The sequence below is a fragment of the Ovis aries genome, chromosome 17 (genome assembly GCF_016772045.2).
Source record: "Ovis aries strain OAR_USU_Benz2616 breed Rambouillet chromosome 17, ARS-UI_Ramb_v3.0, whole genome shotgun sequence".
In the NCBI taxonomy this organism is placed as follows: Eukaryota; Metazoa; Chordata; class Mammalia; order Artiodactyla; family Bovidae; genus Ovis; species Ovis aries.
In genome coordinates, this window is record NC_056070.1 from 69,366,510 (window position 1) to 69,384,723 (window position 18,214).

General features: G+C 62.2%; 2 protein-coding genes across 13 annotated transcripts; one reads left to right on the forward strand and one right to left on the reverse strand.

Annotated features, from left to right (window-relative positions):
- The first annotated feature begins 22 nt into the window (after positions 1-22).
- CCDC157 (coiled-coil domain containing 157) lies at positions 23-14,110 on the forward strand. Of its 9 annotated transcripts, none has more exons than XM_042234831.2 (13): positions 23-181; positions 3,143-3,274; positions 4,278-4,536; positions 6,230-6,401; positions 7,284-7,908; positions 8,557-8,634; positions 9,005-9,195; positions 9,547-9,723; positions 9,820-9,988; positions 11,006-11,190; positions 11,642-11,730; positions 11,831-12,095; positions 13,795-14,110. In XM_042234831.2, the coding sequence occupies exons 3-12, from the start codon at positions 4,289-4,291 to the stop codon at positions 12,078-12,080; spliced, it is 2,184 nt and encodes a 727-aa protein (XP_042090765.1). In that variant the 5' UTR covers positions 23-181; positions 3,143-3,274; positions 4,278-4,288; the 3' UTR covers positions 12,081-12,095; positions 13,795-14,110. The 9 variants fall into 9 exon arrangements, with proteins under 9 accessions (XP_042090765.1, XP_042090762.1, XP_042090757.1 ...); XM_042234828.2 differs by having other exon boundaries at positions 11,051-11,190; XM_042234823.2 differs by having other exon boundaries at positions 11,122-11,190; positions 13,296-14,110.
- On the reverse strand, positions 14,013-18,164 carry RNF215 (ring finger protein 215). 4 transcript variants are annotated; one of them, XM_027956763.3, is made up of 9 exons: positions 17,774-18,164; positions 17,389-17,532; positions 16,802-16,873; positions 16,636-16,721; positions 16,034-16,190; positions 15,511-15,630; positions 15,276-15,419; positions 14,932-15,034; positions 14,013-14,842 (listed from the first exon to the last, which is right to left on the reverse strand). In XM_027956763.3, exons 1-9 carry the CDS (start codon positions 18,062-18,064, stop codon positions 14,820-14,822), a joined length of 1,140 nt encoding a protein of 379 aa, XP_027812564.2. In that variant the 5' UTR covers positions 18,065-18,164; the 3' UTR covers positions 14,013-14,819. The 4 variants fall into 4 exon arrangements, with proteins under 4 accessions (XP_027812564.2, XP_060256845.1, XP_060256844.1 ...); XM_060400862.1 differs by lacking the exons at positions 14,013-14,842; positions 14,932-15,034 and having other exon boundaries at positions 15,751-16,190; positions 17,831-18,164; XM_060400861.1 differs by lacking the exons at positions 14,013-14,842; positions 14,932-15,034 and having other exon boundaries at positions 15,751-16,190.
- Positions 18,165-18,214: the final 50 nt, after the last annotated feature.

Consider the following 18,214-nt stretch of genomic DNA (forward strand, 5'->3'; position numbering starts at 1 on the left):
GGCCCGCCCCTTCTCCGTGACATCACTTCCTGCCCTTCCCACGAGCGAGACGCCGTTGCCATGGCAGCGGCAGGGCAGCAGGGCTAGGTTTTGCACCGGATCCCCGGAGCTGCAGGAGCGCCTGGGGGCAGTTCCAAGAACCCGCCAGACACAGGGGCTGAGGCTGCGACGCCGGAGACTGGTGAGACTTTTTACATCTTCCGCCCCGACGCCCGGATCCCCCTCTCCTTTACTCTGCCAGGCCATTTCCCCTCTCCCTCCGACCCCCGCCTTCTAAATCCCGGGTTCTCTCCCACTGGGCTCCCACTTTGGCCAGATCTCCGCCTGCCTGTTCTTCCAAGCCCTTCTATACTTCAGGTCCACATCCTCCAGACCCCTTCCCAAGTCTCGATCCCTAATTCCCACTGGTCCCGTTTCCCGCGGCCCTGTCTTTTCCAGTTCCACCCCCGCCTGCCGTAGTCCCGCCCTCCAACCGGGTGGACCCACTCAGATCTAGGTTTCTTCTTTAGGCTCCACCCCTCACGTCCGCAGGTTGGTCCCGGCGGGCCTCTTCCCCGCCCCCTGGCACACCACGATCCCCCTCTTTTCGCTTCTCCTCCTGGGGGCTTCTCTTCCCTTTCCCCTCTCCCCTCCCTCCTAACTCCAGAATGTGTCTGGCTCTGAAGCCTTGCCTGGACTTCAGTTTCTTCACCGATGAAATGGGGGTGTGGCGGGGGGAGTGATAGGAAAAGATGCCCTCCCAAGTCTCCTCCCGTGTCTCTTTCTCACACCATAGCTGATTGATGTTAGTGTTACTATTAACGTTGAATTATAGCGATAGTTAGGATTTGTTGAACATGTACCATGAGCCAGACTCTGTGCCAAACACTACATGCATTCCATCATTTGTTTCCCAGAGCAACTCATTTACAGATCTTCAGTTTACATGGTGGAGTGGGAATCCAAACCCAGGCCTTTCTTACTGTTCTACTGGTGCGCTTACTTGGTTACTTGCTTTGTCTTCACTGGATTCCTTCAGTATCCCCCCGGGGTATCCAGGCAGTTAGCAATCCTGAGTCAGAGACTGACGCTGCTATATAGATGGGTTTAGAGTTTCCAAAGCATTTCCATGGGTGCACTGGTCAGGATATGTGAAATCGCTCAGTCGTGTCTGACTCTTTGCAACCCCACGGACTGTAGCATACCAGGCTCCTCCGTCCATGGGATTTTCCAGGCAAGAGTACTGGAGTGGGTTGCCATTTCCTTCTCCAGGGGGTCTTCCTGACCCAGGGATCGAACCCAGGTCTCCCTCATTGGAAGCAGATGTCTGAGCCACCAGGGAAGCCCACTGGTCAGGAGGTAGGCATAATCTTTACCTGAAGGGTAGGGTCCCAGGGCTTAAGACAAAGAAGGGACTTGAATGTTGAACAGAAGCGAAGGAAAGGTTCCTTCACTCCTTTGTGGGTTAAAATCCACCTTGGGCTGAGGGACCTATGGAGAGGCAAGGTTACCAGCTGCTCCCACCCCAGGCTAGTGGTGGCTCAGTTAGTGCCATCACTTGTATGACCTCAGAAGCAGTGCAGGGCTGGAAGCTTCAGGCTAAGGATTCTACTCAAGACCCAGGAACGATGGAGAAAGCTTGTGTCCAATGCTCCTTCACTTGACACACACACACACGTGGTTCTCAAACCAGGCTTATATGTGCAAATTCCCGCTGTTCGGAAGAAACGATGCAGGGTAACCTCGGATGTCTTCTCAGTGTTGTGTTCTCCTCTTGTATATTCTTGCGGCTTTGGCATTTGCTGCTGCTCATCAGGATCAGAATCTGGGGCCTTCCCTGGTGGTCCAGTGGTTAAAAATCCACCTTCCAGTTCAAGGGTTGCAGGTTTAATCCCTGGTGGGGGAACTAAGATTCCACATACCAAGGGGCTAACTAGGCGCACCCACCACAGCTACTGAGCCCAAAGGCCACAACTAGAGAGTCAAAAATAAATAAAATTTTTTTAAAAGAACCATAATCTAACATCTGGCCCCAGAGGGCCACTGTAGTTATTTGAGGGCGAACAGGTTATTGTGTCTTTGCGTCTACACAAGCAAGCTCCTGAGTTCCAGGTCCTGTACCTCCTGAGAACCCCTCCTCCCAGGGTGGGATTTCTTGTTTGCTTTATGTCTTTCCTTCTTGCAGTTCCAGGAGGGAAACCCAGAATGTTTCAGGCGGTTTTTGCATTTCTTTCTGCCTCATCCTTTGGGGACATAACATCTCACGGGTGATATCTCAGGAGATGTCATCACTGGGGCAACATATGTACGTGAGACGTTGACCTGTGTGTGTTTGTGACCTGTGTGCATTTCCACCCATATCACCCCAGCTGTGGGTGGAACTGCTGTACTGACACAGCCATGACTTACTTCCTGCAGAGACCCTCAGCCAGAGGTGGTGCTTGCTGGTGGCCTGGGCTGTGTGCCCTGCACTGTCCCTATTCTTTAAAGACAGTGCCCAGCACATAGTAGCTACTCAGTCACCTTTTTTTTTTTTTTTTTGCTTACTGAACACTGGATCTGACCCCCGCCCCCTGCTCTGTCCAGTGCAGTGGCCACCAGCCCATGTGGTGCTGTATTTGAAAGTGGTGGCTGGCCCAAATTGGGATGTGCTATGCATGTCACATAGACATTGGATTTTTAAGATAATATCTTTATACTGATTTCACATTGAAGAGATATTTTCAGTATAGTAAGCTAAATAATATATGTTATTAAAATTAATTTACCTCTTTTTACTTTTTTTTTTTAATGTGGTGAGTATAGAATTTTCAGTCCCGAATGTGGCTCGCATTGTATTTCTTTTAGACAGTGCTGCTCTAGAAGTAGCACTGCCTGAAGTCAGAGCAGAGATGTTGGACACAAGAATGCCAGCTCCCTGAGTGACCTCGGCCTAGCCCCCTAACTTTCCAGAGCCTCAGTTCCCTCATCTGTTTAAAGGAGGTGGATTTGGGGAGTGACACCCAGCAGGTCTCGTGGTCAGAGCCAGCGGCGCCCCGAGCTCAAGGCCAGCAGCCCTCACTGCTCCTCCCGCTTGGGGTAGCCCACTTCTTCCATGGCAACCTCCTCCCAAGAAGCCCTCCCAGAGTGCACACTCCCTCACTCTCCCTTAATCTACTCCCAGGGACCGAAGGGCTGGACCCGGGAAGCCAGGCAGCTGGCTGAGCATCTGACCTTGAGCCCCAGAGCCTGCAGGCAAGTCTGAGAGCCGGGCACACTCAGATGTCCAGCTCCACGGACAGACACCTGTAGAGAGGTGAGGAGAGGGCCAGCCCTCTGGGAGGCTGGCTGGCCCTCAGGAACTACCCTGGGGCCCTCTGGGTTTCCCTGCCTCTGTGGGTACAGGCAGGCCCTAGGGTCCCTGCCCAGGTGGCCAGGTCACACTGCAGTGGGGGAGGTGTGACCCAGAGGAAACGGATGGGCACAGGTTCAGAAACGAGTGCCCGCATGGGAGCTGCTGCTTGTAGCTGACGGTGTGCGGAGTGGAGGGGACAGGGGAGCGGAGAGAGGACAAGGGGAGGGGTGTACTGAGGGGCAGCCTTTCTCCCCAGGGCCAGAGAGAGTCCCAGGGGGCTGTCAGCCAGTGTAATGTGGTCAGATAGGCTTGGCCCAGATCTCCATAGCAGATGTGGATCAGATTCCAGCGGGTAGGCCCGTGGCCCAGCTGGCAGCTGCAGCAGCGGCCCAAGCAGGAGGCGACAGTGGCCAGGGGTGGCCCAGCGCTCCCCGTCATGCTGTAGCTACAGGTCTCTCTTAGTTGTCAGCGGCCTGTCCAGGGTTTTGCTCAGAGAGGGGTGGCCAGCAGGTACATCCTCCTGCACAGCTGTATAAATAAATAAAAATAAACGGGCTTCCCCGGTGGCCCAGAGGTAAAGAATCCACCTACGATGCAGGAGACACAGGAGACTGAGGCTCGATCTCTGGGTTGGGGAGATCCCCTGGAGGAGGAAATGGCAACCCACTCCAGTGTTCTTGCCTGGGAACACAGCTGTTAGGCACCCAGCATTTAGCAGGGGCCTGGCACACAGGTCCTCAGAGGAGCTGTGGACCAATGGACTCAGCCACGTGGGCATGGGGTGGGGTGGATAAGAGGGAGGCTGGTGAGGTCACCCACAAGCAGGTCCCGAGGGGGCCAGGCAACAGTCTTCTCCCCGCTGTCAAGGTTAGATTTCAGCAGGTTTTCTTGGGCTTCCAGAAGCTTCCCCCAGCAGCAGCCACATGGCTTTGGCTCATGGGGGGCCCTCTCTGCCCCACCCCAGGAGCCACGAGGATGGCGCACCTGCTGGGCAGCCCGGCCTGCATGGACAGCCTGCGCAAGGACCTTACCGACCTGCAGGGTGCCATCGTCGACGTGTTCTCCCGTGCCGGGCCCGTGCGCTTCCCCTCCTGGAAGTTCCCCGACCGCGCGGCCTGTGACCTGGATATGGTGGCCCTGCTGGAGCATTATGACCACGTGCCGGGCGACCCCGAGTTCACGCAGCTGGCCCACGCTGTGCTGCTGGAGCTGGTCATCGATAGGTGAGGGCCTCACCCGAACCCGCTCACCGCAGGATGCCAGCCCCCACCCCTCAAACCCCAGCAGCAGCCCTGGGACCCCCCTCCAGCACCGGCGGTGACAGCCATCACCTTTGAGTGCATGCCGTCCAGGGCTAGGTCAGCTCAGGCCCCTCAAGGCGCCCGCTTCTCGTGCCATGTCGCGCCGTGTCTCACCATCCATCTTCAGGGAGTTGCCGGCCACCCCGTTGGTGCATGTGGCACCGCGGCTCTGCCACCTGCTTCTCCAGCTGCCTCTTAGGGTTTCTGCACGCCGAGGATGCTACATCTGCTGCTCAGAGTCTCCACCGCAGGCTCTATCCTGTCCCTTCTCTGTGTCGTGGGACCAGACACGGGGTGCACTTGTCCACACCCTGGCCCTGCTGGGAAGAGGTCATTGGACTCCCCTCCTGCAGCACCATCGCTTTTATAGCGTCATTCATGTTAGCAGGGTCATCAGCCTCCACTCCCTGGGGACCGCAGCCCAGGCTCCAAACCTTGCATGCTAACGAGGTCACGGGGCCCAACAGGCGGGGACCCCAGGGGCTTGGGGATGACCTGCCTGGGGACAAAGAGGCCTGGGGTAACTAACCACTCAGAGGCCTAGAGGAGCTGTAGGCGGGAAAGCGCTTCTGGGACCCTATGAGGGGCGGAAGGGGTGTGAGCCCAGAACACACTCTCCTTCCTTCGCTGCTGCACCCTCTCCCAGGAAGGCCCCACACACTCCCTTCTGGTCTGGCCAAGGCCCACCCGCCCGGCACAGCCCAGTCTACCCATGGCCTTCTAGGAAGCTGATGCTGACATGTCTTCCCAGCCCTCGCCTGGCCGCTCTGTCCAGGCCACCCTCCACCCGCCCCACCCCACCCCCACGCTGCTCATTCATTGTCACAATTCACAGAAGAGGACACCTCGGCCAGAGAGGGGCAGGGCTGGGAGGCGCTCAGCACCCTCTCCCCCAGGCCCTGTCTGCCGAAGGCCCTGGGGGGTTTGGACAGCCCTCCTGTACCTGCAGCAACTAAAAGTCACTTTTCTGCCTGGTCTGTCTTATAAACACAGTTCTTTCGTCTTCTTTTAAAACAGCCAGGTTCCCATGCAAATGCCTGTGTCTCTCCCCAACACCCCTTTACCTTAAAATTAGCCCCCTCACTCAGGGGAGGAGAGGGACCTACCTCTCTCCCTCCAGCCTCTGCTGTCACAGAAGCAGCTCGTCACACAGGAGAAGTTCCCCCCCACCCCCCGCAACACACATACACACACCTAGAATCAGGAAACCACAGGGCGCACTGCCCCGCACCCTTGCCCTGAGGCGTGTGCGGCCTCCCCCATGCGCGGCTTCATTGGTGTCCTCTGTGAGGTAAAGATTCTGAGCCCTGTGACGGAAGGTGGCCACTCAGCCAGCACGTCCTGAGCATCCAGCCTCCCAGAGCCTCCCAGTCCAGTGGGGAACAGCCAGGCAGAAGTGCTACCACCTAGGAGGCCCCAGAGAGGCCCCAAGCTTAGCCTTCAGAGAAGGCTTCCTGGAGGAAGTGGCTCTTGGGTTGTGCAGAGCATATTGTGAGATGCTCCGAGCCCCTGAGGCCCAGGCCAGTCTCACTGGCCGAAGGCCACTGGACTTGTGGTGCCAGGGTGCGTTGGCACCAGGCTCTGCCCCAGTCGACCCTACCGTCTCCGCCTGCAGGCTCCTGCTGCTGCTCCAGAGCTGTGCGAGCTACCTGGAGAACCTGACCTTGGAGCAGATAGTGCCCCCGGCCCGGGCTGCAGGGCCCTGCATGTCCGTGGGGCTCACAGTACGACGCTTCTGGAACAGTCTGCTGAGGCTGGGCATGCTTAGCCAGCAGGCGGCCCTCCAGGTGCGTCCACCACTCCCCTTCCCAGCTGCGGTCACCCTCACGCCAGCCCATCAGCCCCAGCTGCCTCGTCCACCACATGAGCACCGTGCCTGCTGCTGGCTCCACTCTGGAAGTTAGCAATGCAGGCCTTGAGGGTCACGCTGGGGCCTCCCGGCTCTGTAGTGTACACCTTGGGACTCTGGAAAACTCCTGCCCACTCTGAACCTCAGTTTGTTCATCTGTGCAGTGGGAGTGACGACAGTCCTTACCTCCCAGGGCGTGTTTGAGTAATGGGGATTATGAAAGTGTTAGTCACTCAGTCATTTTTGACTCTCTGCGACCCCATAGACTATAGCCCACCAGGCTCCTCTCTCCATGGGAATTCTCCAGGCACGAATACTGGAGTGGGTAGCCATTCCCTTCTCCAGGGGAATCTTCCAGACCCAGGGATGGAACCCGGGTCTCCCACATTGCAGGCAGATTCTTTACCATCCGAGTCCCCAGGGAAGCCCCGATGGGGTTTACGATGAGCCCCGTTTGTCCCGGGTCGCCCCGTCACCCTAACAACCACCTGTGGGCAGGACCACTGTCACCATAATGGGAAGGAAGCCAAAACCGAGAGTGGCTTCGGTGACACACGAGCAGATGGGTCCACTCAGCAAGGGCCCCGCGCCCGGCAGCTGTGTCTGTCACCGTGTCACTCTCCCAGTGCCAGGCGGGTACCTGCATTGACCTGGGCTTGGTAACGGAGGCAGCAGAGAGAAGCGCGCTCCCATGCACTCTGCTGCCATATCCCAGTGCTTGAGCATCGGGCGAGGCTGCTGTCACAGAAATCCCCAGGGAGCCGGTCACCACCCAGGCCTGTCTCCCTCACCTGCCTTCCCTTTCTTTCCCTGACCACAGAAAAGGGCAAATCAAGGAGAGACCCTCACCTCCAAGCCCACAGCCAAGGGCGAGCCTGCCAGGAGCCCGGAACTGGGGACCACCCAGCTTGTCAAGGCACCCTCCCCAGTGCCAGGCCTGCCCCAGGCCTGCCCAGAGCAGGACAGCCTCCCTGTCAGCGTCTCGCTGCAGCGTCCAGGCGGGACGGCCGAGAACACCAGGAGTGTCCACTGCCAGACTGTAGAGACGGCCCTGGTGCCCTGTGACGCGTGCACCAGCGTCCAGGGCAGCCTGCGGGAGGTGGGCAAGGTGGTCATCAACCTGTGTCAGAGCCAGAACCTGCCCTCGTCGCTGGGCCGCTTCCAGCAGCTGGTGCAGGACAGCATGGGGCACAGGCCACTGCCGGCTGCCACCGTGGGCCTCTGGGTGGCCGAGCAGAGCAAAGACCTGGCACGCCTTGGCAAGCTCATGGGGCCCCTCAGGGCCCAGCTGGAGGAGGCCGAGGGCCAGAAGGACGGGTTGAGGAGGCAGGTGGGCGAGCTGGAGCAGGCCCTGCAGCAGGAGCGGGCGGCGCGGCAGCGGCAGGCAGAGGAGGCCGAGCAGCGCCGGGCCCAGTGGGAGCGCGAGAGGCAGCAGCTGCTCGCAGGTCAGCCCCCGAAGCCGGGCCCTGGCGCCATCCGAGCGCGGGCTCCCCCAGGAGCCAACCCTGCAACAAGGGGGTGGAAGAAACCTGGGCTGGAGACTCAGGGTACAGAAGGCAGGGAAAGGGGTGCGCTCGCCAGGCTGGTTACCCTGCCGGCAGCCTGAGCCCCATCCCGCTGGGGAACGCAGGAGCGTAGAGAACAGGAGTCGTCCCACCAGAGGGGCGAGGGGGCCGGGGGATTCACACACTCCTTTGGGTCACTGAAGGGAACTCATGGGAGCTCACCCCACTCTGGTACCCCCAGCCAGCAGAGGCGCCCCTCTGACCTCCGCAGAAGCTGTCAGGCAGAGAGACATGGCCTTGAGCCTCGCAGCGGGCCAGCCCCCGTGGAGGTCGTGAAGCCTGAGGGAGCTGGGGCGAGCTGCCGCCCTTTCTGAACAACCCTGTCGCCCCCCGGGAGGACATGGAGGCCCAGAGAGGTGCAGACACGTGGCAGCGCCCAAGAGAAAGCAGGGTGGAGGGGCCAGGCCTGCCAGCACCTCCCCAGAGCCCCTCCCAAGTGTCCCACCATGGCGTGGGGCGCACTAGGCATGAAACCCCCACCAGGCCCTGGGGAGCCTCTGAAGGGCCTCTCTCTTGCGGCTGCCACAGAAACAAGCGATCTCAAGACGAAGGTGGCCACCCTGGAGGGGGAGCTGAAGCAGCAGCGTGAGTCCACGCAGGCCGTGGGTGAGGAGTCCCGCCGTGGAGCCCGGCACCTGAGCCCTTCGCTCAGTGGCCAGACCACCATCCCCCAGTCTCTGTCTCCCGGGCTTCGGGGGCAAAGCCAAGGGAACCACAGAGGAGGCTGGGACTGACCGGCCACACCGCTGGGTGATGCCACCTCCCACCCAGAGAGGGCCTTCTGTTTCCAGCACCCATCTTCGGGCAGGGCTTGGAGCCCCACTCTGTGGCTGAGGACAAACACCGAGGCCCAGAGACGTGCTGTGACAGTACCCCCCCACCCCCCTTCCCAGGTCCCATCCTGGGTCAGAGGCCGTGCAGGGAGTCCCCAGTGCTCCCGGGCCCTGCCCCTTCCCACACGCGCTCCTTCCTGCAGAGAGCAAAGCCCAGCAGCTGCAGGCAGAGGCTGAGCACCGGTTGGAGGCCGAGCGGCAGGTGCGGCAGCTGGAGCAGCAGGTGGAGCTGCTGGCGGGGCGGCTGGAAGGGGCCAGCCAGCAGATCCGCTGGGCCAGCACGGAGCTGGACAAGGAGAAGGCCCGCGTGGATAGCATGGTCCGCCACCAGGAGGTGAGGCTGGGCCCTCCTCCGCGCCTGGGCTCCCACAACAAAGGGTCCGGGGAGACAAAACTCCACCGAGGGGGGACATGCCGGTGACCTCAGAATTCCTGAGTGGAGATCACGACTCGAAAGAAGTGGGCGGAGCCAGGCTGGCGGGAGTCAGCCAACTGCTTTCCAGGGGGCGGGGTCTGCAAGCCTAGGGGCCTGGCCTTGCCCGGGGCTGTGATTCGGCTCGCTTCGGCCCTCCACGCCTCCCGCTGCACGCAGGTGCACAGACGGGATGCAGCACAAGGGGGTGGGCTTGGGGACGGTCGCCTCCCGTGTCCCTCACGGCCTGCCTCTCGCCCACCCCCGGCTCAGTCCCTGCAGGCCAAACAGCGAGCCCTGCTGCAGCAGCTGGACAGCCTGGATCAGGAGCGCGAGGAGCTGCGGGGCAGCCTGGACGAGGCCGAGGCCCAGCGGGCCCACGTGGAGGAGCAGCTGCAGAGCGTGCAGGGCGAGAGAGAGCAGGGGCAGTGCCAGCTCCAGGCCCAGCAGGTGGGGGGCGGGGCGGGGCGGGGCGGGGCGGGGCCGGCTCCTCCCGGGGGCGGGGCTGCGAGCGGGTCCTCAGCTCGGAGCCTGCCCCGCCCCCAGGAGCTGCTACAGAGCCTGCAGCGGGAAAAGCAAGGCCTGGAGCAGGCGACCACGGACCTGCGGCTGACCATCTCGGAGCTGGAACGGGAGCTCGTGGACCTGAGGGAGCGGGAAAGGCTGCTGGTGGCCTTCCCGGACCTGCACAGGCCCGCGGAAGCCCAGATCCAAAGTAGGGACCCGGGCTTGGTGCAGAGGACACGCTGGGGCCTGGGGCGGGCGGGCGGCTGGGGGCTCGTCTGGGCAGGACACTGGGGCCTGCAGCGAGGGTGGTGGGGGTGCAGCCGTGTGGCCTCCAGAGCCCCCGTGACACCCGGGTGCTTTGTGTTGTCCACTCCTGGTGTGGACAGGGACACAGAGGCCCAGCAGTGAGGTGACTGCTGAGAGTCACACAGCCGAGTCCAGACACCGGTCTGGCTGCCTCTGTAGCCTGTGCCCTGTCACATGCCAGCCCTGGCTCAGCTTCCGTGTCCCCATCCCGGCATCTCCCCAAACCACACCATGGGGCCAGCTCCAAGGGCGCAATGACCCCAACTGTCCAATGTCTGGAACCCCATGGCATGGGAGCGCTAGAGACCCAGCTCAGAAGACCGGCTGCCAGGCCACCTGGGTCCTCCAGCCCCTAGAGCTCTGGGTGAATCTGGTGCAGAGCTGGCAGGATGATCCACTGCGATCTAGCTGGTCACGTAGGTCATCATTTCTGAGTGCTGGGCCTCGTGATGCCCTGTCGACCGACCCACAGGCAGGTGACGAACCAGGAAACGGATAACAAGCGGCAGCAGCTTGCCTGGTTCAGTCAGTGGGGATTACCCATCCCCCAGCAGTGGGAAGGAACATCCTCGCTGAATTCCTGGCCCTCAAACCCAGGAGCTGGCCATGACTTTGGGAGAGTCACCGCCTCTCGGGCCCTCCAAAAACGGGTAGCCTTGGAAGAGCTTCACTTCCTTGCCTATTTGCTAAATCTTCAGTGAGCTCCAGTTCCCCCACCCCCACCCCACCTCTCAAATTCTGCAAGGCTGCGGTCACCTCCCAGCAGGCAGGGGGCTACGGAGCAGGGGCAAAGCCTCAGGAGAAGGAAGGTGCGGGAGGCCCAGAGCACCGACCCCGCCCACTTCCCCGTGCCTGTGGGGCCACACGGCCCAAGGCACAGTGCATCTGCCCTCGGAAGTGCTGTCCCGCTGGGCACAAGAGGGCGACCTGCTGGGTGTGCGGTGCCACGCGTGCGTCCCCATAGGCTCTGGCAACGTCACGGATGACATGGAGAGGCAGGTGCAGGCCAACGACATCCGCATCCGGGTCCTGCAGGAGGAGAACGGGCGGCTGCGGTCCATGCTGTCCAAGATCCGGGAGGTGGCCCAGCAGGGGGGCCTCAAGGTGGGCAGCATGGCTCCCCAGCCCGAGAGAGGCCAGCCCCTGGGGACTCGGAAGAGGTCCCCCCAACCCAGCGGAGGTCTTGGGCTTCCCCGGGGAACCCACCACCAGCCCTGCTCCTGGCACCTGGGGCCCTCCCGGCAGTTGGTTTTAGCTGTGCCTGCTGTGAAGACTCCCAAGATTCAGCCAGGCATGAGGGTGTCTACATGTCCTCCCCCTCCAAGCCCCCTCCAGCCCTTTGAGCCTTTATTTCAAGTGCACCAGGAGCCTCATCCAAAAGCAAATCTTCCCACACTTAAGAGCTGATAGGCCCCAGGAGGCTTCCCAAACCTGGCCCTCAGAGGAAGGTGTGGACCACAGGTGCAAGCCCTCCCCCCGACCCTGCCCTCTATGGCACCCTCTCTGGTGGGTGTAGAGGGCCCCTGGGCCTTGCTGAGCTCAGTTTTCTTTGCAGCTGATCCCGGAGGACCAGCTCTGGGCCCCTCGCGGCAAGGGAATCCAGGGAGCAGAGCCCCCAGCGCAGACCCCAAGGACATGCCCGGGGTGAGTGAGGCTTTGTCAGAGGCGGGGCGCGTGGCAGGGGTGGGGGGAGCCCGGTCACTCGCTCGCTCACGGGGGATCTTGCCGTCTGGTCTTCCCTCAGGGTCCCGGGCAGGCGGCACTCGCCGGGCAGCAGGCCAGCCAGTGCAGGCAGGGCCCTGCCAGGCCAGCCCCAGGCATCCCCGCCACTGCGGCCCCACAGCCGGCCCAGCAAGTCCTCCCCGGAGGACGTGACCTCCCCGACCAACTGCACCCAGAGCCCCATCCGCGCCTTGGCCAGGCTGAGGAGGAGACTGTCACCAAGCAGGGGCCGGGCCAGCCCTGCACACCAGCCCCAGGAGCGGCCCACATAACCTGCCAGTTGGGGGGTAGGCTGCAGGGCAGGCAGCTGGCAACCCACCAGGTGTAATAAAGCCCAGGCCACCTGCCCACGGCAACCTTGGCCTTACTGCCTTCCTCCCTGTTCCTGAGTCCCCAGCCCTGAGGGTCACTGGCTGGCAGAGGCCTGGCACACCACATGCCCTCCACGGAGGGGAACCTCCTGCCTCCCTCCTGATGGGCAACAGAGGACAAGGACACGCTGAGGGCAGAAAGAAGCTTCTAGCACCTGGGCCACCCGAAAGGCAGTCTTTTGATTCGCCACCCCCCCACCCCCCCACCCAGAGCAAAGGCTAAGGGATAATGTAGACACACTGGCCCCGCCAACGAAGAGCAGGGTCAGAGTCAGGGGTGTGCAGGCAAAGGGGGATGGCCTGGTGAGGAACCCGAGGCAAGGAAGGGGTCAGAGGCAGGCAGGGTCCACCCAGCTGCGCACCCGGGGGTGGGGACACTAAGGACCCCAGAGTCAGCCTTCCTTTCACTGAGGAATGCCTCACCTTCAGGACACACGAGTGACGAAGGCTTTCTCTAAATCCAGGTGGTTAGTTCCACACGAGGCCACTGGAGGCAGGGCAAGGCTTTACCTAGCCAGAGAGGGGCCACCCCCGCCAGCCTGGCTGTCCCAGGTCTGTCCCGTGGGGCCCCAGCACCGAGGCCTCCAGGCTCACCAGCCCTCAGGAGTCCGGTTTTCTTCACGAAAAGGGCCTGCTCTGAGCCCCCTCACCTGTGAAGGGCAGGCGCTAAGTCCTTGCTGAGGACTTCCGAGGGTGGGGGTGGGGGTGGGGGGGCTCTTGGCTTTCTGGGACAGTTTTTCCTGGCCAGGATGCCAACAGAGCACCTCTGTTTACAGAGAAAGGTCAAGAGGGGGCATGTGTGGTCAGGGTGTGGTTGGGGTGAGCCCAAGTCCTGCTTCTGTGGAGCCCGGGGGGCTCGCTGAACTAGGCCCTTCACAGGGCGGCTCGCTGAGGCAGGAGCCTGAAAGCCAGGGGCGAACCTGTCAGCCCGACTCCGCTCTGCACCCGTTCAGCAGTTCACAGGTCCATAAGTCAGACGTCCGAGCCCCGCACGGCTGGGTTCTGTGCTCAGGGCCTTAGAATCAGGCCGAAATGAAAGCATCTGCCAGGCTGCATTCCTTTTGCGAGGGACTGGGGCAGATTCCAGGCTCCTTCTGACTGCTGGCCGCATTCCAGCTCCTGCAGCTGCCGAACAGAGGTCCGTTTCCTCGCTGGCCACCGCCAGGGCCGCTCTTGGCTCCGAGAGGCCGTCTAACTTCTCGCCACGTGGCTCCTCCATCTTCGAGTCAGCAACAGAGAATATCTCAGGCTCTGATCCCCTCTACACTTCAAATTCCTGACTTCCTCTTCCTCTACCAGCTGGGGGAAACGCTCTGCTTTTAATGGGCTCCCCTGGTTAGGTCAGGCCTCCCTGGACACCTGCCTTCCCACACATTAAGGTCAGCCATGCCATACAGCACAACCTAATCACGGGAGTAGACTCCATCAGTGTCCCAGTTCCAGGGTCACACAGGGTGTGTTCATGGGGGCCGGGGGCATCCTAGGGGCTGTTTCATTTTTTGGCTGCACTGGGTCTTCCTTGCTGTGTCGGGGCTTTCTCCAGTTGTGGCGAGCAGGGGCGACTCTCCAGTTGCAACGCAAGGCCTTCTCACCGTGGTGGCTTCTTTCGTTGCAGAGCATGGTCTCTAGGGCGCGCCACCTTAGTCGCCCCGAGGCACGTGGAATCTCCCTGGACCAGGGATTGAACCTGTGTCCCCTGCACTGGAGGCGGTTCTTAACCACTGGGTCACCAGGGAAGTCCCCTTCGGAGGCATTTTAGAGTCCTCCACCTCCTACAGGCAGTAGACCCCGAAGGTGACTTGTTTATCTTAAAACATCCACACATTTTACATCTTATATTAAAATATATCCATGTTTATTTTAATACTAAACCTCTTTGAGCCCCAATTATTTTTTTAATAAAAATGGATGACCCTGGAAAATGTACCACATTTACTCTGTGGCTTCAAGTATCCTGGTCAGCAACCTGTAGCCCCATGGAGCAGCACAGGGCTAGATGGTTTCTAAGGCCTCTGGTCCCAGCCAGGCCCCAGATGGGAGCCCAGCTGGACAGGCCCTGGGACCCACGGCCCCAAGTGCCCAAAGGCCCAATGCCAGCAGGCAGCAGGGGCCTCTAGGTTCAACATCATAGCCTTGACCAAGGTGTGTCCACAAGATGGTCAGGCTAGGGTGCCTCCAAGGCCAGATGGCGCCTCCCCTGACCCACCCCCCAATAAATATGCACAGAACCTGGCCACTGCAGCCTCAGCCCTCAAGGATGCCCTGCCAGCCAGGCCAGGGAGCTCCCAGAGCTCTGGGAACAGGGGCACTGCCCACACCCTCTTCCCCAGATGCCTGGCGGGGGTCCTGGGAGCTGCCTTTGAGGAGGCAGACAGAGACATCCCAGGATGGCAGACAAGGGCCCCAAAGCTGCCTCTCTTCCTGCCAGGTCCGAGCCGTGCATCCTCAGGCTGGGGACGGTGGTCCCTCCCTCCTGGTGTGGATGTGGGTGGGGGACACCTTGCCCCTGAGCAGGGAGGCCCCATCCCTCCCCCCACCCCAGGGCTTTCTGTCTTGCCCCCCGCTGCTGTCCTGTTCCAGGCGTCCAGAACGCAGGCAGGCGGGGCCCCTTCCCTGCGTATAGATACCCCGCCGGGGCAGCTAATCATCAGAGTAGTGGTTCCCTGCAGGAGAGGAGGAGAAACGACAAGGAGCGAGGCGTCAGGTGGGAACCAGGTGGAGCCAGCCAAGAGCCCCCACCCTCGGTGCTCACCCAGGACGTTGAATTTGCACAGCGGGCAGGTCTGCTGGAGCATCAGCCAGGGGTCCACGCAGTCTCGGTGGAACTCATGCTTACAGGGCAGCACCCGGAGCCACTGCAGGGGTGGGGGGCGTGGGCTCAGGCCACAGGGAAGGCCTCCGGTGGGGGTGCCAGGCCCCATGCCCTCACCTGAGCTGGAAACCAAAACCCCTGTGGCCCGACACGCCCCCTCCCCAACCCGTTCTGCTTCCCAGATCTCTGGTGGGGCAGGAAGAAGGCCGGTGGGGGCTCTTCCCAGGTGTGTCGGAAGCACGGCAGGCATCATAGCCCCGCTGCCCTCTGCCCAGGGCACCAACCTGCTTGTTGCAGAAATAGTCCAGACACACAGCGCATGTCTCAGCACCAGGCTCCGGGGAACTCTGTGCTGCCCGGCCCAACCGGCACCTCCGGGTCTTGAGGGATGCCAGCCTCTGCACCACCCGGCGCTTGAGCAGCTCCACCTTGGGGGGGGGCAGGGAAAGGGCAGCACAGTTGCCAGTGCTGGGGACACGGGCCCCCCTCCCATGGGTCCCCCCAAGGGCTGGCTCCCACCTGGCCTCCGGGCTCCCGCCGGCTCTGCCGGGATGCCTGCCGCTGAGCCTGCACCACGAGGCCCATGCACAGGAGCATGGCCACCAGCAGGATGGCATTCCACAGCTGCTGCAGCGGCTTCTGGGGAGGGGAGCCAGGTGTCAGGGCCCCTGGGGCCGCCCCACCCCCCTTCATCCCCCAGTAAATCCACCCTGAGGACCAGGCAGGTGAGGTCCACGGGCATCATGACCCTGGAGGCACCTGGCTTCATCTTCTGAAGACTCTGTCCTTCCTGGCTTTCACAGGAGAAACCGTGAAACCCAGGTGAGGAGTCCGAAGGGGAGTCAAGGCTTTCAAGAGACAAACGGATGTGACAAGAGCAGCAGCTAATGCTGACTGCGTGACCCCGGGTCAGGCACCCACCCAGCCCCTGAACCCTCAGAGCAGCCCTGGGAGGTGCAAGAGGTGGTCTCCCTACCTGGGGAGGAGGAAGCCACAGGACTTGAGACAAGGCATGTGTGTACCCGGCCCCCCAAGAACCCACCTGCTCCTGGGCCCGACTGCCTCCCAGGCACACCAAGTCCTGCCATCCTCCGTAGCCATCCTTAGAGAGGCCACAGGTAGTCCACAGGGTCAGCTTCCACTCGATGTTGGCCGACAGGGACTCTCCACTGGTGATCTCAGCCGTGGCCTGGGTCCTCCTGGGAGGGGAAGCCAGAGGCACTGGACGGAAGGACTCGGGAGGAGAGGCTCAGGTCCACCCGCCCCAGCCTTCTGGGAAGAGGATCCCCTGAGTATCCTGAGTATCACCCCACAGTAACCCTTCTGCTTTGGCCTCCAGGCCTGTCGCAGCCACTGGTTTCTCCAGGTCTTGTGACAGCCGGCCAAGGAGGCCCACAAGCTCAGGGAGGAGCCCATCAGGAGCTGGCTTCCTCCATGTGGAGACCAATCCCCTCTGCCGAGAAAGCAGCCTCCTCACTCCACGCCCTGGCACCTCGCTCCGGTCTCTCCACCCATTTCTCAGGCCAAGAGACTACAGGCTCAGATGAACAGGGAAGGGCCCAGTCCCAAGACCCCTGAGCTCATGGAAGAGCCAGGGAGCCTAGCGCCCAAGCCCCGTCCTTTGGAGCCCATGCCCCAACTCACTGCAGCAGCGCCTCCAACAGCTTGGTGACGTTGGAGGAATAATGCAGGACGATCACTGGCCTGAGCAGAAGCTGGGAAATGTCCAGCTGGAGGGGGACAGGGAGGTCAGGCAGCCCGGGTCACCGTCCCCCCAGCCCTGCCCCGCCCCCAGCCTGACTCGTTTTACCTCTCGGACCACGTTGTGGTTCAGAACAAGGAGCAGCAGGGCTGAGGCTCCCAGGAAGAGTGCCCTCCGCATCTGCAGGGCAGAGCCAGAGGTCAGCACACAGCCTGCCCACACGCCCACCCCACCACCAACAGCCACAGTTGTTCTTGGCTCCTGGTGAGCACTTCCCCTGGACAGACCAGCTGTAAGCAACTTGAGGTCAAGGACAGAAACCCTTATTCCTCCCACCCCCACCTCCAGATGCCCTGTGGGACCCAAACAGCCTGTGCCTTCCCTGGTCCAAGCAGAGCAAGCCTGCCCACCGCACACCCCCCCGCCCCCCGCAGAACTCCCCATCGGATACTCTCAGAGCCTGGTCAAGCTTCTGGACTCTCTCTGGTCTCCTGCCACCTCCCTGCTGCCAAACACCCTGACCCTCGTCTACACCTGGGGGTCCCTTGCCCCACACAGGCCCAGGGCTTCTCTGGAAGGTCCTTAGAGGCCCATCGGGTAGTCTGGCCCTAGTAATTGCCTTGAAAACCCTTCCTCCAGCCCCTCGTCCACATACCACCACCCCTGCTACCCCCCACCCCTCACCCACCCCGCACCTGCTGAACCAGAGCCTTGGGATAGGCCTGCGGGCCAGCGCCCTGACTCTCCTGGTCAATCTGGGCCTCCTGCTCTTTGCCCACGTATGCCACCGCAATCCAGCCTTCTACGGGCGCATCCTGCTCAGCGTCCACGATGTCCATCTGTGGGGCGAGAAGCCGTGGGTAGAGGGAGGGCGGGGAGGAAGGGGATCGGACGCAGAGCGGATGCAAGGCCAGGGTCTGGGAACGAGTTTGCAAGAGAAAGCACCCGATCTCAGGTTCTGGAAACCGGAGGGCTGGGAGCCTGGGCAGTCTAGGGGAAGGGGCGCTGGGCTGCCAGGGCTTGGTCCAGGATGAAGACCAGATGTGGGTGCAGGGTCTGCGGCGGCTCAGCGGCGCTCACCAGCAGCAAGCGGCCGCCCAGCGGGGGCGCCGGGTCGGCCTCTGGGCCGATCCTCACCCCCTGCAGCACCAGCGCGTCCTGCCGCGGCAGCCTCACGTCCACCCGCACGGCGCGGGCCCCGCCCCGCCCCGCCCCGGCCGCGGGCTCGCCGCCGTCCGCCGCGGCCCCGGGCCCCGCCAGGCCCAGCCAGAGCGGCAGTAGGGGCAGCAGCAGCAGCAGTGGCGACGGCGGCGGCGGCGGAGGAGGCGGCGGCGGCGGCGACCTCAGCGCGGGGCGAGCGGCGGGGCCCATGGCGGGACCCGGGGAACAGACGACGCGGGGACGCCGGGGGGGGGGTGTCCTGGGCGTGGGGGGGAGAGGGGGAGCGGCGGGAGCGAGGGCGCAGCCGGACAAGGCGGGGCGCGGAGGGGCGGGGGCGTGGCTGCAGCCGGACGGGGCGGG